This window comes from Quercus lobata, chromosome 6 (assembly GCF_001633185.2).
Source record: "Quercus lobata isolate SW786 chromosome 6, ValleyOak3.0 Primary Assembly, whole genome shotgun sequence".
Taxonomy (NCBI): domain Eukaryota; kingdom Viridiplantae; phylum Streptophyta; class Magnoliopsida; order Fagales; family Fagaceae; genus Quercus; species Quercus lobata.
In genome coordinates this window covers 29,070,379-29,094,595 of record NC_044909.1, presented here as the reverse complement: position 1 = coordinate 29,094,595, position 24,217 = coordinate 29,070,379, and the positions used below count along the sequence as shown (strand labels likewise).

Sequence of the window (24,217 nt, the reverse complement as noted above, 5' to 3'; positions counted from 1 at the left end):
GGGTTTTTTCCTCACCAAGGAAAACCCAATCCGCCGTGAAATCCAAGGCGTCCACTACTCAACGTCCTTTTAAATCCTAAAAATCATATATGATTGATTCTATATTAAATTTTTGACAAATTTTACTTTCAATGTACAAAATTAAAGACTCCTTTAAAAAATCTTTTTTTATGTTGCAAAGCTCAATTTTATCAGTGACTGGACTTTTTCATTTCATAATTGCACTAGGAAGTAGAAACATTAGAAAAGTAAGAACAAATACAATAACTCTATAAATAAGTTGATAGATTGTTCGACTTCTTTTTAGACAATGGTGACACCACGTGCAACTCAGGGTGTTCCTGGAAACACCCTGACCTGAAAAAAAACCCTGAAATTTTTTTTTTAATTTTTTATATTTGCTCTGTATTAGGAACACCCTCAATCACAAAATTAGGTACACCCTCAAATTTAAAAATAAAAATAAATTAAAAAAAAAAGCCCAAAAAAAAAATTTGTAACAGAGCCAAGCCCACGGCAAGCCCAACAAATTACAGAGATAGCAAACCCACAAATTCTCAAATAAAATAAAAATTAAAAAATAAATAAAAATAACAGAGCAATGCCTCAGTCCCTAAAGGTCTAAATTAGAAATCACTAAAGGCTTTATCAAAAAAAAAAATCACTAAAGGGCCTAAAGCAAACCTAAAGACAACAACGACCCAATCCCTCACTTTTAGAGCAATGTCGCTTGAGCCTCCAACTAACAGACAGAGATTGGATCGGTCACGTCGTCGGAGAATCTCCAGATTGGATTGGATCGGATCGACCCAATCCAGATCGTCGTCGTCGCTAACCCTCATCGGAGGACGAAGATTAGCAGATCGCTCGTCGCCTCGTCACTACCTCAACGACCTCAGCCTTCTGGCCTCCCTGCTCGGTTGCTCCAATGCTCCCTCCTTCATGGTATTTCATTTTACTAAACTAACTTGAAACTTCTCTCTCTCTCTTTTTCTCTCTGACTCTCTCTCAGTCTCTCTCTCAGTCTCTCTATCTAAACTAAAATGAATGAAACTCTCTCTCTCTCTCTCTCTCTCTTTATTCTTTAATAAGACTAACTCTCTCTCTTATGAAATGAATGAAACTCTCTCTATCTGTGATTGGCCAAACTTTAGCTTTATTAATTTTTTTATCTGTTTTTGACTTTTGAATTTGGCTTTATCAGTTTATCTTATCCGTTGGTGTTGCTGTGTGTAGTGTGTTGGTGTTGGTGAGATATTAATTGTCTTTTAGTGTAATGTGTGATTGTGAAATTTTCTAATTGGCAAGGGGCATCAGGCATGAGGCGTGCTTGTGTGTTGAGTGGGGTGGGGGTAGATGGGCACATAGGGCCGGGTTGCGCATTACACTGCTTTAGTGCTTTAATTATTGTGCTGCACATGGGATATGTAATATGCACATCAGTGGCTCTTTTAGTGTAATGTGCACATGAGGCTAAACAATATAACAAATTAAAGCAGTATAATTAATGACAAACAAATTAAAACAATATAGTTTATTGTTAGGCTAAACAACAATAATTAAAGCAGTATAAATAATTAATCAATACATTATAAAAGACAAAAAAATTAAATTATGTTAAGCTAAACAACAATTAATAATTTAATAATTAATGAAACAACAATACAACAAATTATAGTTTATAAAAGACAAACAAATTTATGAAATAACTAAACAATAAACTATAAGTTCATTTGAAATATTATTCAGCAAAAAAACTAAACAATAATAATTAATAATTTTATTAATATTTCAAATGAACTTATAGTTTATTGTTAGGTACCTTTGTAACGTCCCGAAACATCTGAAATAGACCTAAATGACCCAAAAAATTTTCAAAGTGGAATAGGAACACCTTGGACAAAATTCCTGGAGTTACCACTGTCTTTAGACTTTACCATCCATTTGGTACAATTCAAAAAAAAAAAATTTATGATCAATTAGTCACATATTTGTGCTTTGGATTTACTATCATCCCCCATCAAAAATTTTAGGAAAAAAAAAACACACACACACATTAGAAATATATTGATGAAAAAGAGGAAACAAACATGAATATTCAAAAGCAATGAACTATCTTAAGATACAAATAAATAAATAAACATTTTTTGAAAATCTTTAAGATATGTTTGTTAACTGTTTCTTTCCCATGTTTTCTATTCTTAAGAATAGTTTTCTATTTTCTAACCCCAAAAAACTCATTTCTTTCATCTTGGTTTTCCCTTAATTTTTCCTGATTAGGAAATGATATTTTGTTTACTACACAATATTTTAGCTGCATGAGACACACAGAAAACATAGAAAATAGCATATTTTTAATATTAAAAAAAGTTATGAACTTTGTTTTGGGGAGAAGGGTTACATGTCACCGAATCATTATATCGGTAGGGTGGGGGCCATGACCCACCTGTCATAAAGTAACTCTGTCCCTGTACTTAGTTAAGTATGCTTTCTCCCCCTCTCTTCCTTCTTTTCTTTTCTTTTCTTTTTTTATTTTTTTTTATTTTTTTTATATGATATAATTTTAATATATGACATTCACAGTATGATAATTATTTTTTATTATATGGTCAAGATACTAATTTTTTATTTGATAATAAAAAATTATTTATCAATTAAATTAATTGAAACCTACTTAGTCCAACTTCCTTTGTAAAAGAACGATTATATTGGTGCACTTATGTCACTAGCTGTGCTTAACTTTGCTTCTTTTTATTAAGGAAAATGTCTATTTTACATATATCTGGTACCTACATTGTTTTAAAGTGACTTCAAAAGTGGCTTGTGTGTAAATAGACAATTAATCAATCTTAAATATATCATCTCACAGTCACACCATTCTTTTTTCTTTTTTTTAATCTTATAAGTCAAGGTCAATACGCATACAACGTCCTCGTGGCTAGTTAAAAACAAAAACGCGGCGGGTGTTAGCGAGTAGAGACTTGAGAGGGGTATTGCTGGTTGGTTTCGAATACAACGTCTTGGTTCCGTGCCAACTGTCTCCTCACTCGATCTGGTCCTTTTTCACTGCTCTTTAATTTCCACTAGATATGCAGTGCATAGAAAAGGTGGTGCCACCTGAATTGAATATAAAATGTATCATGGTGCAGTTGATTTCATGCTTCCTCTTACTTTCTAACCCATTGGAAATCTGTATCTTTTCTTTTTAAATACCATGCTTATTTTCTTTCCTCTAAATCATATTCTTCTTCTTCTTCTTCTTCTTCTTCAGTTTCTCCTCCAATTATTTTATCCTCCTCTACATTTTTTTGATTCATTTCTTTTATATCTTCATAAAAAATGGAATTGGAACAACCCATGTTGAGAGAAGCTCCTGGTGCTCAAAAAGTGAACCACAAATATAGCAGAACAAGTAGTTCTAAGCGTCGCTTTGAATCCTTTTGGACACTTCAAATGGGTGTGTCAAGGAAGAACTCAACGGAGAAAAAACTATCTTGGCTGCGTTCTCAAATCGTTGGTGTTGATGCTGAAGTTGATTCTCTCTTTGGAAAAAGAAGACTCACCTATGCTGATCACACTGCCTCTGGCCGGTCTCTTCAATGTATCGAAAATTTCATCAACAAAAATGTTCTTCCTTTTTACGGTAAATTTTTTTTTTCCCCTTTTCGTTCTATTAAAGTCTTTAGAATAGTAACTTATTGATCAAATTATTCATTTATTAAGGAAAATGCTAAGCTTAGGATTTTATTATAAAATACTTACAAATTGAACTCTATCTTTTTAAGAGACGGATTCCATTCCTTAATCTAACATGACTAATGTGGCGTAATCATGTGTTTATGTTCTAAGTGAAATTCGTCTTTCCTAAATTTGAGTTTCTTAAACATGACTACACTTTTGTTGATTCAGTAGAACACGTGTGAAATTTGTTCATGAAAAGCCAATTTTGCAAAATAATTTTATAATATTAATTAATTGTTATTTTAACAAATAATTTTTTTTTTTAAATGTATTATGTAACGAACGATTGTCTATAATATATATATGTAATAAAATTTGTAGTTTCTCCTAAAATCATTGTGCCCACATTTTATATGTTTAAGACAATGGCTGCATCTGAATTTTCAAGTATTTGCTCTCTTTTTTTCATACATTTGGTAAAATGTTATTGACCTTTTCAATATGCGTGAAGGGAACACTCACACTAGTGACAGCTACGTGGGGCACCGGACAACAAAAATGTTGCACGAAGCAACCAGTTACATCAAGAAAAGCTTAGGCGGTGGACAAGAAGATGCACTCTTGTTCTGTGGCTCGGGCACAACTGCTGCTATCAAAAGGCTTCATGAAGTAATGGGAATTGCAGTGCCATCCATTTTGAGAGATAGGGTACTTAAATGCCTTCGTAGTGAAGAAAGGTGGGTGGTTTTTGTTGGTCCTCATGAGCACCACTCCAACCTTCTCTCATGGCGGCAAAGCTTGGCTGAAGTAGTAGAGATTGGTTTAGATGACAGTGGTTTAATAGACATGGAAGCTCTAAAACTACAACTTGAGACTTATAAATATGCCAACCGTCCAATTTTGGGTTCTTTTTCAGCCTGTAGTAACGTGACGGGAATTTATTCGGAAACTCGTGCAATTGCTAAACTTCTTCATCAATATGGAGGTTTTGTATGCTTTGATTTTGCAGCAAGGTACGTACATTTAATTTGTGCATATATAGTTCATGCTTTAGCTCTTCTTCTTTTTTTGGTTTTTGGCATCAAAAACTAATAATTTTGTACGTGCTCAGTGGCCCTTATGTGGAGATTGACATGAGATCTGGGGAGATTGATGGCTATGATGCCATTTTTCTTAGTCCACATAAGTTCCTTGGTGGGCCTGGATCACCTGGCATTCTTTTGATGAGAAAGGTCCTCTATCAACTGAAATCTTCTCCACCATCAACTTGTGGAGGTGGAACTGTTAATTATGTCAATGGCTTCAATGAAAAGGTAATTGAACCTCTTTTCTAAAATTCAACGTACAGGATGTAAAAATAGCAGTTGAGAGAATGTTTGGTTAAAAAAAAAGAAATTCTATGTCCGTAACATTTTCATAACAAATTTTAATGGCATGCTGTTATTGATTGTTATAGATAAGTAAAAAAGTAATTTAAGTTTTGAATTCAAATTAGAGTCAATAACAACTTTTCACCCATGATTTATTATGAAAATATTGTGAACATAATACCTCTTTTAAAAAAACTCTAAAGGTCCCATATTATGTCAAATAGCATAACTTAACTTGTAAGAGAAAACATTCTCAAAAAAAAAAAAAAACAAAACTTGTAAGAGAAAATTTTATTAGATTTTAAATCGGAGTATAATTTTATATCATGTATCCCATCTAATTTTCTTAATTTTGGTGCAACTATTTACTACACTACAAAAATTGGGAAATCTAATTTAATTTTCTTAATTTTTGTGTTAAATGAGTTATAAAATGAAAATAAATAAATAAATCATAGAATCAAAATTAATAAATCTTGAAAATAAATCATTATTATACAACAATAAAGATTGGACAAACTAAAATTTAGAATTTCATGGATAAAAATTTAGTAGTTATCTATATTTTCAAACATTATATATATTATATATAAACTTGGTAAAATTTTATAACACATTCAGTTATGCTAATTTGTAAATGTATCACATACAAATACATAGGGTCACAAGCTAGTATCATTTATTACAAAGATTTTCCACCAAAAAAAAAATTATTAAAAAGTCCCACTATATCATTTATAGTTTCTTAATTACCCCCCTCCCCCACCAATAAAAATAAATAAATAAAAAGAAAAGAAAAGAAAAGAAAAAAAAGATAACTTTTACAAGCAAATAGATTTTATTATGGCTATTGGAATAATCAATTGCTTGATCAAAAAAGAAACTACCCATATCTAATGCAAGGGGAATGACACCCCTCTCTCTCTCTCTCTCTCTCTCTCTCTCTCTCTCTCGGAATCGATTATTGAGTACATGAGCATAAAATCAACTCCTAACTAAAATGGTTACACTCAGGCCTCAACCAATATATTTGGATGACATAGAAGAAAGGGAAAATGGTGGCAATTTTTTAAAATAGTTCCAAACGAAAATACTATGAGGAAACTTGATAAGGGTGAATTACTTTAAAGTCCTATTGAAGGACTCTTTACTCTTACCATATCACTTGTTAATCAACTATCATCAATTGCAGGACACAATGTATTTGGATGACATAGAAGAAAGGGAAAATGGTGGGACTCCTCAAATAATCCAGACAGTTAGAGCAGCATTGGCTTTCTGGGTAAAGGATTACATTGGTTGCCATGTGATAGAAAAACAGGAGCACACCTACATAGAGAAAGCGCTTCAAAGGCTTCTCTCGAATCAAAATATACGTATTTTAGGAAATACAAGTGCCAAGCGCCAAGCTATATTGTCTTTCATCATTTATAGTACTAGCATTTCTCCTTTGGCTACCCTCAAAAATGGGGGTAATACAGACATGTGGAGAGAGACAGGGAACAAGAGAGATAAGCCTCTTCATGGACCATTTGTAGCAAAACTCCTCAATGACCTGTTTGGCATCCAGGCTCGAGGTGGGTGTGCTTGTGCTGGACCCTATGGTCACTCTCTGCTTAACTTGGATGCCACTTATTCACTTGCCATCAGAGCTGCCATTCAAAAGGTAAACATTATACTCCCTAAATCTAAAATCTATGCGGTAGAGAGGCATTATTTTGAGCTAAAATTTTCTTGTATTTTTATAGGGCTATGTTGGAGTAAAACCCGGATGGACTAGGATCAGCTTCCCCTACTACGTGTCCCATGAGGAATTTGAGTTTATTTTAGCTGCAATGGAATTTTTAGCTATTTATGGGCAACGGTTCCTTCCTCTATATCACTTCAATTTTAGAACCGGTAGCTGGACTTTTAGGAAGAAGGTAGCAAAGGAGTTACTCAGCGAGGAAAACAACTGCACTGTTCACATCTTGCCAGTGACCAGTGCTATGCATGCAGTGAAAGAGGGACATTACAATTCAAAAGCATATGACAATGTGCGAGCTAAACAAATTGAGACCATAAACAAGTTTACAGCATATTTGGAAGCGGCTAAGTATATTGCTAGTCTCCTCCCCAAGTTCCCTTCTCAGCGTAGGCTTCCAGAGGACATAGATATCAACCTCCACTTCAGGGTCTAGTTAGGCAGCTGGAGCCTCTTCAGATAAACATAAAATTGGAACAAAAAGAGAATCAGGCAAAAGGGAACTGATATTGTTTTTTTTTTTTTTTTGTATAAGAGAACCTTGTTATAAAATTTGTAATTCTTTCACCAACCTATCACAAGAGTATGTATTTTAGCCATATACATGAAACCAAAGAATTAATTTACAAATTTCTGAAATAGATATTTCCCTTGATATCATCAATAATGCATTCACTTCAAACTCATCAGCAACAAAAATGAAAACAATGCTCTTCCTTTCAAAACTCTCTTTTCGCACAAAGGACCTCAGTGACATAATCTCAGTATACAACAGTGACCCTCTCATGAAATTCAACCACTTTGGTTCAACCACTACCTCTAGCTTGTATCTTTGAGAATAAATTAAGATTGAAGGCCTTCTCAGGTCTGTCAAATTCGTGTTGCTTTTATTCAGCAACAAAAACTCCAGCCAAGCAACACATCCATCAACAATGGAGACATGTCAGTTTTTCATCTGATGAAAAATAGCCCGACTCCACATGGAAGCTGAGAGCTCCAATTTTATACACAACTTCTCATCTTTATCCTATACAAGATATACAAAAGGGGTAATTAATAAAGAAGATGAAAAGAGAGGACAAGGAAACGGAGGCCCAACTACCTCAAATCATATCACACTCTCCCAGTTGGATTGATGTAGGCCGAACACCTCCTGAGCACAGTATAGGCATGCAACCTATGCTAAAGAGCTTTCTAAATCCCCAATTGACCCCATCCAAGGTAAATATTCAAGTAAATCAAAGGCTTATAGTCCAACATATTTGAAAATCTTAAAGCATTCTACAACTGCTTTCTATTTTATAGTGTAAACCACAATGCTTAAGATTAAAAAGTTAATTGACCCTAATTCACATTTCCTTCTATTCTTAAATGAGAAGGAAATGTCATTTAGGCTAAAGCTCATTGGCTTCCTTTGACTGGAGAGAGTCCATGATAAAAATGAGGGATCGCACAAAACAAAATTGTTAAATTACCGATTGTTCCAAAAGCTTAAGCTATTGGAATATGGTAAATTTAATCATTTAATCACATACTTCTAACACTCACTCACGTGTAAGCCGAAACTATCTTTTAATAGGTGAGGCCCAACACGTGAGAATTTAAATGGGAGGCAGAGTAGAGGAGACAGGGATTGAACTCAAGATCTCCTGCTCTGATACTATGTTAAATTACCGATTATTCCAAAAGTTTAAGTTATTGGATATGGTAAATTTAATCATTTAACCACGTACTTCTAACAAGAATGATAATAAAAATAAGTAAATAAAACTAGCATTTTCAAGAAGAAACTGCTACACACCAGGAAGAAAAGCATGATCTGCTTTCAAAGGAAATGGCTGGCCATCAAAAGTTGTGGTTTTTCTTTGTCTTCTTCAACTTCCATGGAAGCTTCAGCTCTTATTTCCTCAACCCTTTTATCCCAGATTCCATCTATTAGCTTCCAAGTTTCATCACTTATGATTTGAGTCTGCACAAAAGAATTACTTGGACTTATGATAAGGTAAGATTCTATGAATGCATAGCAGTACTCAAAAGAATACATTTTCACATACCTCCATTGGGCGGGGTGCACCAAAGGTTGAAAATCCAACATTTCCGGGAGCAAATGTAACCCTCCCAGGAAGTGTGATTCCATGGATTCCCCATCGTCCAGCATAAATTAGGGCTCCATATTCATCGACTGGATCCACAGCTGGCTGAACAAGGAGCAAAGGAGTCAGACATTCACATCATTTTAACCAAAAAGTTCTCATAGTATCAAAGGCAGCAAAAAATCTATAAATATTTTATTGTCCAGATATTGTAATGGCAGAATGTAAGCAACAAAACATTATACTCTCAGTACTCAATGGCAGAATGTGAAATTTTCATGAAACAGATCCAATATTTTCTTTATTAAAAAAATACACATAATTCTAATAATCTAGAAATGAATTATTGCTAAAGCATATATTTTTGCTTCCACAGATGTCTCAGAGAATTAATATGCAAAATTGCAGTACAAATATTTGGGTTCATATAGTGAGCATGTGAAAAGTTTAATCTGTGTGATTATTCACTTTGTCATTTCATTATTGAGAAAATGACTACAAATATCCCTGGCTCAAATGGCAATTCCTCATTTGACTCATGTGGGAGAAGCGTGAGGTTTTAGATTCAAAACCCATTTGGTGCATGTAATTGATCAACAAAAAAAAGTGCAAATAGACTTTCTTTTTTGTAATGTACAGCATAGCTAAATTTCATCAAACGTTCTTTCTATTTATGTTTTGTATTGTTTGAGGTGCTCCTCTCTTGTAAACTTTATGTGCACTTGGATTGCATCCCTTTGGCATCATTTTAATTTTTTTCCCCAAAACGTGAAAGGTTTTCACTGAAAAAAAATCAAGAAAGGAAGAACTTTAGTACACAGATTTGTGTAGTAAACTAAAATTCAATTAATCGCCTTTGGTAGAGTTAATAAGCAGAAGTGCTACTGTAGGACAATCCACCATGACTTGTTCTTATAGTTTACATGTCCTGAGCCTTTTATTTCACCTCTCCTCTCCAATCCTCAATCAAACTTGCATTCCAATTTATTTATTTAAAAAAAAAATGTGTGACTAAGAACTTAACATGTCAGGTCAAAACATAATGCAGACCAGTAGAACTTCCAAATAATCTATTGAACATGACAACTTTTTTTTTTTTTTTTGGGGGGGGGGGGGGGGGGGGGGGGGGAACAAGAGGAGAAAGATTGGTTTTTCATTATAAGTGAGATACTCTCTCTCTCTCTCTCTCTCAGAGTTTATAAGAAAAAATAACAGCTTAGACAGTTATCAAAAATAAAGCAATAGCTGAAAAGCAACATACATTACATACAGGGATTAACATTAAAGAGTATCTCAAAGTAGTTTAAGTAGATATGACAGCAAGGAGCAATAAATAAACACAAATAATATCACTAGTTATACCATAGAGTAACATTGTATTCTTCTCCTGTCAGAAAAAAACCTCCCCACCAAGAACTGAATGTATACCAAATGTAATTAAACAGAACCCCTAAATTCAAGTACCTGAGGTATTTGTGGAGCCCTATTATATATGTCCCAAATTTCCTCAGCCTTAATCTCTCCCTTCTCGAGTAAAATATCTGCCCAACATTAAAACTTGCAGCCTGTCAATACCAACTATATGCAGACTGTAACTCTTTTATAACACGAAATTATAACATTAAACCATTTCATTAAAATTTTTAAGGTTACCAACTCAGAAGACCACTATTGACTGACAAACCACATGCAATGGATTGTTCAATTTAGTAAATATGTGAATAAAAAATTAACATGACCTGTGATTGTCTCTACAGCTGAATGGTATTCTCTCAACACTGATGAGCATTTTTCCACAGCATAACGCATGTATTCATCTCTAAGTGCTTGTAGCTTGGCTGCAAGCTGTAAAAATATTAAAAGTTACTAATAAATAGATATGTACTTCAGAAAAGCTCTTGTTCTAACAATAGCACATATATATATTAAAGTTTTGTTAGCCAGATCCCTCAAATGTACATTTGGCACAAGATCACGTTGATTCCTGTAGTATGCTTTCCCAAATGCAGTCATTCCTGTCTGCAGAATCAAGAATTCTGCACGCTTCGAAGCTTCTAATGTGGCCTTTGCAGAGATCCAACACACGTTGTCAACCCCAAACGTCTCCTCCTCAATTACTCTTGCTACAAATTGGTGATATCAGTAATATATAATCACATTGACCAAAAAGCAAAAATTTTAAAAATTAAAAATAAACATGCAAATAACATATTCAGTGAAGCACCATTCCTCGCTAATCAGGTTACTTTTTTCTGCACATGAGACACTAACTAGACATGCTATGCCCATTAGTATATTAATAACTATACAATCAAGAAGCAAAAACTTCTTCTAGTCTCAACCCAAAAGTGTTTGCCATGTGGTACTAATCAGGGGAGTTGTACTCTTGCAGTGAAGTAAAAGAACCTCTCTCAAATGGCTCACAAAGTCAGGCCTAGTCAACTTGGGGTATGGGCTGCAAAGCTCAGAGTTGCAACAAATAATTTGTAACACAAACATTGTCATGCTGTGATGAATACAGTGTAACATTTTTACCATGACAATAATCAAAACACTACTTAACCATATAGACCATGCAAATTCAAAATTCTGGAAAATTTAGTAACTTGCAAGTTTCGAACTGATTAACAAAATAAGGCTCAGGATATTGTTCTACTTCAATCCTAAATGAACAAAAGCAACAGAACCATTGTCATCCATTTACAACAACCATATTTTATGTATATTAAATGCAATGAAACCTAAAAGAATGCATAATGAATTTTTACTTGCGAGAATTTGACAATCAACAAATAGTCCAAAGTTTAAAGGAATGTAATTATCTACCCCATACAAGTTCAAACTTCTTGGAACCCAAGTGAAGCCATACTCAAGGAACTACATCTATGTGTTCCATTAGAAAGCCGAAAAGAAATAGTTTTTTAATTTATGCAAGCACCCAATGGGTTTTGAACCCACAATCTCAACCTCCCGAGAGAGAGAGAGAGAGAGAGAGGAATAAATAAAAAAAATAAAGATGGAAAGAATATTTTATACCATAACTCAAATCGAATTATTTAAAAAAATAAAATAAAATAACCCAATTATAAATAAAATAAAAGCTACAGGAAGCTATCAAAGACAATTTTGCAAAACAAGGTAAATGTTTCATAACTTACGAGCACATGCACGCACAATTGAGTTCACATAATCTGATTTTCTTGAGAAAACTCTTCCTGAAACTTCGGTATACTGCATATTTGGCTGGCTACGAATGGATTTTATATCTGTCTGCAAAAGCTATGTACAAACATGAGTTTAACATGTTTCTAGGCAGGGAGCAAACTCTTGACTGAATGAGATAACATGACAATTGACCTCAGTGAAGGGTCTGTAGGGATCTGGGAAGTAGCATGCAAGAACAGCAACAGCTGCTTCTCTGTATGCCAATCTCAGCTTTAATTCCTCTGGAATTTCTTTACTATCTTCTTGGCCTGTTTCAAATGTGCCTTTTTGCTGCAATTCATTAAATGTAAAGAGTGTAAATGAGAGTGCATTATTGGAAATTAATCATTAGTTACACATGATGTAAGGGAAGGGCTTAATCTTCCCCAGTAAGAGAGAGAGAATGGGAATGGCACAACTGACCCTTTTCAAAGCCTCTAGCAACTCTTCTCGTCCAATGTAGTCCAAATCTTTCCGGGCAGTCAAAATTCCAGCTTCATTCCTGCCATTCAATTCAAGAAAGCATCAGGCTCAAGCTTCTGATGTTGACTTGAGAGAGGATAAATGGACAAAGAATAGATTACAGTATATTCTGCAACTCTGCCCCAGTAAAATCTTCTGTAAGCTCTGCAATTTCCTGAAGGAGAACTTCCTTTTCCTCCTCAGAACGAAAATACTTATTTCTCGCATGCACCTGTTTCGCAGAAAATAAAGATTAAAAAAAGTTACAAACAATTTCCACAAATGATTTTCTATTTGGGGGTTTCGGCAGATTGGATGATGGTTGTGGTGGCTCAATGGTGGTCGAAGATATGAGCGTTAGGGAGAGGAGGAAAAGGAGGGAAAGAAGGGTTTTCAATAGCAAATCTGAATATGTGTGTGTGTGTGTCGAGGGTGGTTGGTGTAGTTATGTCAGTTTTGAAATATCCCTATCGACGACCTCACCAATCCCACTGGACGAAAAAAAAAAAAAGTGCCACCAGCCACTGCCTCGAGCATGTCAGCAACTACCATAAGCAGTCATGGTAGCTTGGCAACATCAATTCAGCTCAGTGACATCTGTAATTTGTACACCCCCATATGAAACATGTTGTCAATACCAAGACAGCATCTCAATTTGTCTATGTACAAGGCGCCAGACCCTTCTAGTTTGATGGCATAAAATAATTTGTATTTCTTTTGAACATGTATTTACATACAAAAAGTAAACCAATTGTAAATGTAATGCAGAAGACACAAGAAGACTTTTATTTTAATTTAGTATTATTTATGTTCGCAAGTCAATTGTATTTTTATGTTTTCAGTCCTAGTAGTTTATTACGCTATTAGTATTTTAATATTTGGAAGCAAGGTCATTCCCTTTATTTTTCCTGTCTATCAATTTTATTGTTCAATTTTTCTGGTTGTCCTACATCAAAATGTCATGACCCAAGGAAACTATCAACTACATCTACACTATACTCCAAAAGGACTAACCATTTTACAAGTAGGGTTCATCATAATTGCTTATATAACAATTAGGGTACACACCCGATGTGAAACTCAACACACAATGCTCTAATCCAATCCAATCCAATCTAAAATCCATTGGGAGTATCACAATTTCCTTTAAATTCCTAATTTCCTCATTAGGGCACACATTGCTAGAGTGCCCCTGAGCCACATGGTGCTATTAGGTTGGCTCTGATACTATTCTTTGAACCATTGAGCTAAGGATGGCAACACATGCTACTAACCAAGGCAATCCAAATGAATTGGATATTGGACTAGATAAGATGAGTGTGTTCATGTGTTGTACAGGCATATGTTGAGTCCCATATCGGACTTGCACAACGTCAATCAAAGCTCTATAAGCAATTACAAGCCCTAATTATAACTTGACTTTTAGAGGTAAAATGCCAATTTGGCTAGCACTTTCCTCAGGGCATGACAACAACATTACACACATACAAGATAACTCAACCTAACATATAAAACAAGAAAAAATATTAATATAAGTCATCGATTGTAGGAATTTTATATACTATTCAATTAAACCTCAACTTATTTATCTTTTGTAGTTAAAAGAAAAAATATATATGTCAAAAAAAATTTAAAATTTTTAAGAGACTTTAAGATAGCAAGACATTAGGATGGTAATGAGTGTTACAAGCAGACACAATCCATTATGGCTGGTATAGGCCAGTATAAACAATATGCAAGACAGTGTGGAACAGATAAACCATCCCAGATTTTTTAAGAATAATGTGTACTGGCCGGTACAAACCAATGCCCGACAGGATTGACAACACTGCTAGAGATATCAAGTGAAAAAGCTAGAATTTTTGTAATGAAAAGATATTAAGGGAAATACCTTTAATATGGCCAATCTACCATCTTTCGATGGCAAACCAACTCTTATGATCTTGTCAAAACGGCCCTTTCTCAAGAGAGCAGGATCAAGAATATCTAGTCTATTTGTTGCACCTATGACTAGCACCTGACAAGACCAAGTATGCCAGTTAAACCAGATAATCTTTCTTTTACAGGAAGAGATATAAAAGTGTACCTGTGATGTAGAAACTTTAAATCCATCCATTTCAGTCAGTATCTGAAGTAGGCCTTGTTCCCTTTCTGCACCACCCTATACATAAAGCAATGAAATGGTCAAGGCTGTAAAGGCAGTCTGGAGCTTTGTACTGTGATAAATATTCTGCTGGTATGATTAAGGATTATGACTATGAAAAACATAAAGGCACATGTAAAGCCATATCTATTCAGCAAAAAAAATATATGTAAAACTATGTCTAGATTCTAAAATTAGCATGGTATAGTGTTCACAACAATCTCATTTAGATTTCCAGTTAACATAGCTTCATATGGTATGACATATATTAAGAATGTGTTTGGATAGAAGGAGAAACACATCAGACAAGTTATAAACTTAGGGTGAGATTTTCAGTGTCGAAGAAAATTGTTGAAAATAAATTCCCACTTCCAGATACATAGCAAAGCTCCTGTTTAGAATATGTTGGATGTTATTTAGTTTGCTCTAATGTCAAGTTACTTGGTAGGCCATATGCTATACAAAAACATTAAAAATCGACCATATAAATTATGTCATTTTTCACTGTTTCTCTTAACTTATCATCTCTATACTTTGTTTTTCCTATATAGGTAAATACACAACTTCTGCATCCACAAGAGATTGCACTCATGTCTTAAACCTCTACCCTTTACCTTTTTTTTTGGATAAGTATTAGAAATTCATTAAAACTCAGAAAGTGCATACAGGATGTATACAACAACACATGGAATAAAAAAAAAAAGGAAAACAACTAAGAAATAGAGAAGAAAAAGAGAAATATGTTGCACATGACCCTTGGACACATGTTGCTTTCTTTTTATTGCCACATAACCCATTATGCAGCAATTGCTGTATGCTAGTATGCAGCAAATCTTTCCCGAAGAAAAATATACAGGCCTAGAATTTATTGACTAACAACTAAAATATCTATTATCTAAAAACTCCAACAAAGAATTCACAGTGAAAGAATAGGAGTTGAAAGACCACTCATAAAGGATCAACAAAACTAAACTGTTTTTTTTTTTTTATAGGTAACAAAACTAAACTATTATAACTAATGGTTGATACAAATACAAATTTGGAAGGTATAAAGTCAGCAATTGTAGCCTCCATGGTATTTCTTATAATTTAGAGATGCTATTTTAAGAGCTTTGATGTAACTTATATATTGAAATTCCATTAATCCCCTAAACATTTTTTTTGGTTAAGTAACAAAAATTTTAGGGTTAATTGCACTTTGTCTCCCTAAACTATGGGGTCAATCTCAATTTCCCTCTTAAAATTTAAAAAGCAATGTCCCCCTGATTGATTGGTAATAAGCAAATTTCCCTCCACTATAAACAATTTCCATTAAATTGTTTTTTTAACAGAATATTCTCTCTTTTTTTTAACTTGTGCCCAATCTAAAAATGTAATGAACATGTCCAAAAATAAAAATAAAAACAACAACATTATTGCCAGACATGAACCATAATCACAAATGAATCAACATTTGCAATCTTAGAAGATTGTGCATATAGCATTTAAATACAAAGCCAAGTCTACATGTAGTTTATAGTCAAAATAGCATTTATAGAAAATATGGTAGAAAATGAAACCACAAAGGAGTGATATTCATTAACCGAGAAGTCAAGTAAGCAAAAGCCAAGTCTACATGTAGTTTATAGTCAAAATAGCATTTATAGAAAATATGGTAGAAAATGAAACCACAAAGGAGTGATATTCATTAACCGAGAAGTCAAGTAAGCAATATTTCTAAATTATATCTTACCCCACCAATATCAGGTCCACCACGCTTGCTACCAATAGCATCTATCTCATCAATAAATATAATGGAAGGTGCAAACGATCTGGCACTAGCAAAAAGATCCTTAACACGAGATGCTGCAACACCTACAAACATCTGGAAAAAGCTATTCTGTCAGCCAAGTCTCATTTAATTTCCAACAATCCAAATTACTTGAACCAAAACAAAGATGATAACCACCATCAGTAAGCAAGTAGCTAAATGCTGGAATAGAATTAAACAGATCATTTCAATGACCATCCAACAAAATAAATGGAGAATGAGGCAATTGTAATGTGGTTGGCCAAATAGTTCAAGTTAAGGCACTAAGGATCTAAGAAATGAAGGCAGATTACGCTTCTTTGAGAAGAATGTCAACCAATTAAAGCAAACATAATTTTTTTTATAAGTAATAAACAATTTCATTAATGGTAAAGGGAAGAAAAAAACCAGTAGGCTTCACCCCAATACACAGGATGTATACAAGAGCAAAACCACTAAACCAAGATACAAGTATGAAAATTCAACATATCTAAAAACTCAATAAAACTTGATGAGGTAGCTGGAAGCATAGCTCTGATCTATTCATGAAGTGCCATTTAAAAAAACATTCTTCAATCTATCTATCAATTGTCTCCTTTCCCTCAAACTTTCATGCATTCTGGTCTTTCCAAATACACATCAAACATATGGGAGGGCCTTCCAAGCATTATTCCTTCATGCTTACCAAACCTCCCTTCCTAACATTCTAGAAGCCTGACTACAGTACACAACATCACAAAGTTAATTCCAAGCAGAACGCCATATTCCACAATTCATGAGCAACATTACAATTGAGAAATACATGATCCATTAATTGGATCTGCCATGCACATACAGCACTAGTCCATGATCAAAATACCCCTTCTACACAAGTTATCTTTTACCCAACACATGTACTTGATTTGTTGACCCATTGTACACTCCCTGTGTACTGTGGTGTTCACTTATTACTTATCAAAAAAAATCTTTTGCCCAACACCACCGTCCAGACAAAGAAAGCCACTCTAAGTGGCGCCTTAACCTTCCAAATGATTTTCTGTGGAAAAATTTAAATTAATTTTTAACTTAGAAACCCTTACTTCTCGATGGGAGCCAAGTTAAACTATCCTCACCCTTACATTGACTCACAACATTTAAGTCCTTAAAAATTAGTCATAGGATCTAATTCCCAGTCTTGTAAAGTAAGGATCAAAGTGGGGCTCCAAGTCCATGGAATACCTCAATTTGTCCATTCTAAGTATTTTGCAAACCTTGCACTTCTATCCCTTGCAATGTAGTAAAGCTAAGGATAAGCATCCTTGAGCAATCTGTCCCCACAGCAACGATCATGTCAAAAACTTTCTCAAGCCACCTCTGACATCAAACTGAATAAATCTCAAGAATTAATCCCATAAATTCCGTATATACTTCCAAAGGCTAACTCCATGAGGCCCCCTAGAATCTTCCTCCTTCCCTCCCCCAACCCCCCCCCCCTCTCTCCCCCAAAAATAAATAAATAAATAAATAAAAATTAGTCCATATTGGTAAAAACCAATGATCCTCTTTTTTCTACATATTAAAAACCTTTCTCTGAAGTTCAATTTATTTCAGCTTCAGATGTCCTCAATAAGAAAAATATATGCTTACAGAAATATATTGGGGTATATTTTTATTTCAAATTTTTTTGATGAGTTAGATTTGACCCCAACGGAATGGGGAAGGAAAGATTCAAACTAGTGACCTCCGCTTCATATGACATGATTCCCAGCTGATTGTGCTACCCTTAGGTATCAGAGCAGATGGTTAAGTTCAAACCCCATCTCTACCTCCCATTTAAAAATTTAAAAATCCCATGCATTGGCCCCACTTATTAAGGCGGAGTCCAAGCCCAAATGCGAGGGTGACCATGAATGTAAGAATATTGGTTAAATGAATAAATTCACCTTTTCCTAACATCTTAAGCTTTTAGGACAATCGGTTATATATCAAATCAAATATCAATTTCTAGTCTCAAAGAGCTCAAGAAATGTTCAAATCTGAAATTTCATGAAATAGATAACAAAAGGGTGCCTACAATAACTCAAAAGAGGCTATTTATAACAACCTTTGGTAACTCTAGAATCCTAAACATTTATCTTACATATAACAAATAAATCCTAACCACCCAACTTCATAAAAAGTCAGATGCTAGTCCCATGATATTTTAAAATACTCAAGACATAATAATAACAATAATTTAGAGAAATAAAAGACAATGTACCAATGGGCCTTTTATTCCCTTTGGGCTTAAATTATCCTACAACATTTTTCTATACCAACTACCATCCTTCCAGTTTATATAACCTTTAACATTAAGAAACATCAGGTCTCACCTCAACAAAATCAGTGCCATTTGCTGCAAAGAAAGGAAGTCCGGCTTCACCAGCTATAGCTTTAGCCAACAGTGTTTTACCAGTTCCAGGAGGTCCATGGAGAAGAACACCTTTTGGGCTGTAGATGCCTTTGTCTTGGAAGTCTTCATCATTTTTTAAAATCCTTACAATCTCCTGTAGTTCCCTCTTTATATATTCCTGGCCAGCAAAATCATCAAATGTAACACCCGTAGATTCTTCAGCAGATATAAATTTTGCCCTGGTGGAAACATAGCTAAAAGTTAGATCCAGTGTTCGGTTGCAAGAATCATTCCCCAGCTATGTTCACATTAGAAATATGTCTGTTTGCCACTTATAAACAAAAGTAATACTAATAAAATCTGTTATGTAAAGTTTTAAAGATCTAATTGAAAAAACTCCTATGACTCAAAACACCAAGGCAATGGCTTATTAGAGAAGAACCCTTAGTCATAATTCTGTAATATGAAAAAATTGAAGAAATTAATACCAGAAAAATGATAAAGATACAATTAGCATACACAAATACTATTACAAGAGCAACTCTACTACGACTGCCAATAATGATGCTATAAGAGAAATCAGATTTCCCTACTTTTAAACATATAGCAACAATAGGCAAAATGACTAATATCAACCAGCTATCCATAGCATGAAATGAAACAAAATTTAATACCCAAAACCAAATTACCCAGAAATCACTCTCTACTTACCGACTCTTGCCTAAGGATCCAAGCGCACGGCGCTTCAGTGGCTGCCTGGTTGTTTTGCTAGGACTTCCCAAGTCACAAGGTATTAACTTTGCATAAATTGGTCTCATCATGCTATCAATCCAGAGATATAACGCAACAGATAAGGCAAGCCGCATGGACCATATGACTGCAGTTGCAACAGTTGAGTACACTTCCGCAGGTACTGTGTCCACATTAAAAACATCAACATTTACCATTTGCTGATGCAACTTGTGCCAAACATCATTCCAGCAATCAATCGGCATACGGTCCACAGCATGACGCCGGAAAACAATATCTTTCTTTGAATTCCCTTTTGTTCCTTCCATTTTTCCGTCTCTGTAGTATGGTAGAATTACTGTGGAAACAGGACAATAAATCATCAGCAGAGTATTTCAAGGAAATAAAGATGACCCATGAATGGTGACAAAGTTCTAGGCAGTCTTTTGGCATTAAAAGTTACCATTAGAGACACAAGAACAACATATTTATTTCTAGAGGCTAAGCTAGCTAAAACACTATAATGACAAGTGAACTGCTCAGAGAACAATTTCGAACCACAGTGCTCAAGCACCACAAGAGGTGCTGGAACCACTGGGGTATCCCTTGAACCCCAAAACTGCTCAGATGTACCACTTGGATAACCCAATCGAACTTTTAAGTGTAAAATTGACTGGATGCCAGAACTTGAAGGCACGGTAGTAAATATGTGCATGCGCATCAAATTACCAAAAGGAAAAGGAAAAGTGAAATGCCAGATGCAATATGGAATTTAGGGAAAAGACTACGATATGGAATTCTAAGTTTCACTAGACTAAACAATGTTTGACATAGTCTTAAGTATCCCCATATGATTTGATCTTCTGCATAACTTTAACCTGTGAATTCCAATTCTAGCATGTCCAACAAATTCTACAAGGCTGACAAAGAGGCAATGCAAATAATCTGTAACCACACAGGTTCTGACTTCACCTACAGTTCATTTATATTTAGGTTACTACATCTGTCTTCATTGCATATTTCTCTATGAACTTCAAGTTGATGTACAGAGTTATGTGCTTCAATTGACAGTTGGATAGTACTTTAGCTAAAAGCATAAAGAATGTGTAGGCAAACCGCCAAACCAATTCTCTAATGTAAATTTATCTGGTTAAACTCCACGTAGGTAAATTCATTTGTGCAGAAATCATCTGGTTGAAGCAACTTAGGAAGAATTCGTGCCCAAACCACTAATATTTGCATCACTAGAGGCATTCTAGGTGCATTTTTGCTAAATCATTATATAAACATTCTAAAAAGAATTTATATCAATCTTGAACACCAGACTTAAAAATAAAAAGTTCACCACCAACCAAGGCCACTATGTCAATTTCTTCTTATTAATAAATTGACACTTATTCCCTTCTATTCTCTCAAAACCTCAAATTTTCATTTGCTTCAGGAATGATCCTATCAAAAAAAATTAATAAATTGGTCTTCACTTAGCCCCAATTAATTGGGCTTAAGGCTTAATTGAGTTGAATTGAGTTTAGTAAGTTTATTATCCTCACACCTACAACAACCAAAATGTTCCCATATAAATTATTCACATAGATAGGTAGAGTTGAAACATGATTACATGTACAAAATACTCCAGTGCATTTCTCCCTTTGAGTCAGAATAAATATGTTTTCGAATCCTCTCTTTAAAATTAAAGGTATACGTTCCCACATGAATCCCAGCAATAACTTTTTCTGATTGTTTGTATACAGACTATAGTTCATGACATTTTGCCAATTTAATAACCTAAACAATTGACAAGTTCGCAAACTTTTGCAAACCAACAACGCTAAGAAAAATATCTCATGATGAGAAGTATTACACACAAAAATGACCACCAAAAGAGTTTAAGATTTACGTAATGAATAACACCAGTTAAAAAAAACTTCCAACCTGATATTGTTTGACCATAATTTGAGTACTCCATGAACTGGACATTGTTTGAGTTAAGAAGTTTCCAGAAATCACTAAATTCGATCCTGTGCGAGTTCTCAGGATCCCACTGTGTTCCTTTCAATTTTCCACGCATAGCCAACAAGGCCCTGCTCCAATCTGAAGCCATGACAAGCTGCCTCTCTAACTGCATATTAGCCTTGTTCTCAAGTTCCTCCATCTTATTTATTCGTTGTCTCTCTGTATCCTTCAATTTCTGAAACATTGCCAAAACTGGAAATTTTTAGAAATTGAGAAATCCAAATGATTTATACATTCTGCCAAATGAGTATGTCAAACATTTTTCCCAAAACATAAACTAGTAAACAGCAGGGATGACAGATTTTGCAATTACTATGGTCCCTAAATTTAGCATGCTACAAATAACAAAAAAATGAAATGTGAATATAATTTACACATGTTTTTATAGCATCCTTTTTTAATTGATAGACAAATAAACTGATAGGAATGTCTTAGTTGCCTCCTATTTGGATGGAGAATGTAATTGGAACCTAGGATGCACAGACGTGGACATGGACATGGAGATGAACACGGACACGGTATGGGTACAATACGGAGACACAAGCATTTTTGAAAAATTATAACATGATACGATAAATAGGACACCATTACAACACGGGTACAACATGGATACAACACTGGTACGGCACCCCAAATGAATTGTCCATGCATCCTAACGGAATCCTCAGTTTACCCGATCACCACACAATTGGGAATCAGAGTCTGTGGATAATTTCTTGGATTTGTTATATTCTAATTTCCCTGGTAGATTAGAGGAGGATCAAATAGTGTGAAAACTTGTGAAGGCTGGCAATTTTGGAGTGCACTCTTATCATGAAGCTTTGAGGGGTGTTATAGGGGCTAGCTTTGATTGGAGGAGTATTCAGGGTGCTAAGGTAACTAGAAAGGTTGCTTTTTTTTGCATGGACATCAGCTTTAGACAGAATAATAACAGTGGATAATCTCCAGAAACATAAAAAATTAATTATTGATTGGTACTTTATGTGTGAGAATAGCAGGGAATCAGTTAAACGTGCTCTACTCCATTGTATGATGGCTAGGAATATTTGGTCTTTTGTGTGGACGCTATTTTGAGTTTTAATGAGTTATGCCAAGGATGGCAGTTCAAATGCTAAGCTCATTTGCTGAATCATGGAAATTCTAAAGCTTGGAAAACGGCTCCACTGTGCATCTTGTGGACACTTTTGCATGAGCAAAATAGTACAACTTCTAATGCTATGCAACGGCCAAACCATAAGATCAAACAATCTCCATTACGATAAATTTTTCAATCCAAATAATACTCTTTTACTAATTACCAAAAGCAAGAGTACTCTCTCATAATTACACAAACACAGTGAAAGTAAATTTCATACACCTAGTCAGCTCAACTAAGCCTAATCCTACTTAGCTTAGTTGAATTCACTCAAAACCCCCCAAAAAGAAAAAGAGTAAAAATTTAAGAACAAAGTTCACTTACTGAAAATAAATAAAAAACACACCAAATGTCATAAACCCAATTCAGCTTAACCAATCCTAATCCTAATTACCTTAGTTAAATCAATTTTGCCATTACTCAACAAACCCAAAAAAAGAAAAGAAAAAAACCTCAAATATCTGAGCAGACTCAGCATCTTCCTCTGCATCTGTGGATACTACAAGTGAGTCAGAAGCCGAAGCATTGCAAGCACTAATTCTCAGCTTGCTGTGGTTATATAAAAGCACTGAGAGACTATTGGAGCTGGAGCGTAATTTGGCTCCTCTAAAACTAAAAGCATTGGTTTTTCTAGAATAGGATAAGAAATGTGATGGGTAGTGACAGTGGCAGTGGCAGTGGGGTTTTGGGATTGGGAGTTGAATTTGATTTATGGGATTTGAAACCTGGGATTTCATATTGAAATCTATTCTTTTCTATTCTACCATCAAAAAATGGCTTTGCTTCTGTTCCTCTATTTTCAAAATATGTATGTAGGATTCGACTTTTTATCTGCTACTCTTCTACTACAACTACAAGCGCCTTCAGATTTTGTCTGGCTTTCCGCTTTTGGGAGAAGACAAAAACGGCACGTTTTGCTCTCTATGAAACGGCCGCGTTTTGAGATTATTTATGTACAATTTTGGAGGTTGGCTGACTCCAGAAAATGTTCATTTATTTAGCAAATAATCCAGGTTTGAACCATAATTGAATTTAAATATGCCAAGTTTTAAGGGACCATTGGATAAAGATATAAATTAACCGAATTATTTATGAACAATTTATGGCTCGGTTCAAAAAACAAAAATTATAATTGTTTATTTAACGAATGAGCCAATTTTACGACTTTAGCCTCCATTATTAAAAAACCTAATTCAAATATATTAATGTGTTTGTGAACAAGTTTGTAAATATAAGACTCAATTTATGTATATATGTCTAAAGATATATTCAAATAGACTTTAGATTGGATCATGTAAGTTTGTAAATAAATTCATTAGGTATAAAAAAAAAAAAATAATTTATATTGATGTAACTAGTCCATTTTTATAGTGAGAGTTATATAATTTTTTTAACAATACAAGGTTGGTGAGTCTAATTTTTGTAAGTTCATATATGAAAATATTTTATCTAATTAACTCAAATAATATAATTTCAACTATAA

At 34.4% G+C, this 24,217-nt stretch overlaps 2 protein-coding genes across 5 annotated transcripts; one reads left to right on the top strand and one right to left on the bottom strand.

Annotated features, from left to right (window-relative positions):
- Positions 1 to 3,339: 3,339 nt before the first annotated feature.
- Positions 3,340 to 7,239, top strand: LOC115950083 (probable cysteine desulfurase). The gene is made up of 6 exons (XM_031067334.1): positions 3,340 to 3,643; positions 4,193 to 4,694; positions 4,793 to 4,994; positions 6,244 to 6,717; positions 6,800 to 7,034; positions 7,095 to 7,239. The coding sequence occupies exons 1-6, from the start codon at positions 3,340 to 3,342 to the stop codon at positions 7,229 to 7,231; spliced, it is 1,854 nt and encodes a 617-aa protein (XP_030923194.1). The 3' UTR covers positions 7,232 to 7,239.
- On the bottom strand, positions 6,615 to 23,660 carry LOC115994292 (probable inactive ATP-dependent zinc metalloprotease FTSHI 4, chloroplastic). 4 transcript variants are annotated; one of them, XM_031118374.1, is made up of 17 exons: positions 23,187 to 23,653; positions 21,519 to 21,774; positions 19,569 to 19,944; positions 18,838 to 19,096; positions 16,430 to 16,561; positions 14,641 to 14,715; positions 14,446 to 14,571; positions 12,677 to 12,786; positions 12,516 to 12,594; positions 12,246 to 12,383; positions 12,047 to 12,158; positions 10,848 to 11,011; positions 10,628 to 10,733; positions 10,353 to 10,429; positions 8,850 to 8,993; positions 8,597 to 8,764; positions 6,615 to 6,703 (listed from the first exon to the last, which is right to left on the bottom strand). In XM_031118374.1, the coding sequence occupies exons 1-16, from the start codon at positions 23,469 to 23,471 to the stop codon at positions 8,621 to 8,623; spliced, it is 2,583 nt and encodes an 860-aa protein (XP_030974234.1). In that variant the 5' UTR covers positions 23,472 to 23,653; the 3' UTR covers positions 6,615 to 6,703; positions 8,597 to 8,620. The 4 variants fall into 4 exon arrangements, with proteins under 4 accessions (XP_030974234.1, XP_030974232.1, XP_030974235.1 ...); XM_031118372.1 differs by lacking the exon at positions 6,615 to 6,703 and adding an exon at positions 6,998 to 7,248; XM_031118375.1 differs by lacking the exon at positions 6,615 to 6,703 and adding an exon at positions 6,998 to 7,239.
- Positions 23,661 to 24,217: the final 557 nt, after the last annotated feature.

Excerpts from the sequence above, each read along its gene's own strand:
- LOC115994292 (XM_031118373.1), bottom strand. The coding sequence starts at position 23,471 with ATGAAATCCCAGGTTTCAAATCCCATAAATCAAATTCAACTCCCAATC. Across the intron at positions 12,384-12,515 it reads TGCTAGAGGCTTTGAAAAGG|CAAAAAGGCACATTTGAAAC; the intron begins GTCAGTTGTGCC and ends AATGAATTGCAG. Across the intron at positions 8,994-10,352 it reads GGGCTCCACAAATACCTCAG|CCAGCTGTGGATCCAGTCGA; the intron begins GTACTTGAATTT and ends CTCCTTGTTCAG.
- LOC115950083 (XM_031067334.1), top strand. The coding sequence starts at position 3,340 with ATGGAATTGGAACAACCCATGTTGAGAGAAGCTCCTGGTGCTCAAAAA. Across the intron at positions 3,644-4,192 it reads AAATGTTCTTCCTTTTTACG|GGAACACTCACACTAGTGAC; the intron begins GTAAATTTTTTT and ends ATATGCGTGAAG. Across the intron at positions 4,695-4,792 it reads TGCTTTGATTTTGCAGCAAG|TGGCCCTTATGTGGAGATTG; the intron begins GTACGTACATTT and ends GTACGTGCTCAG.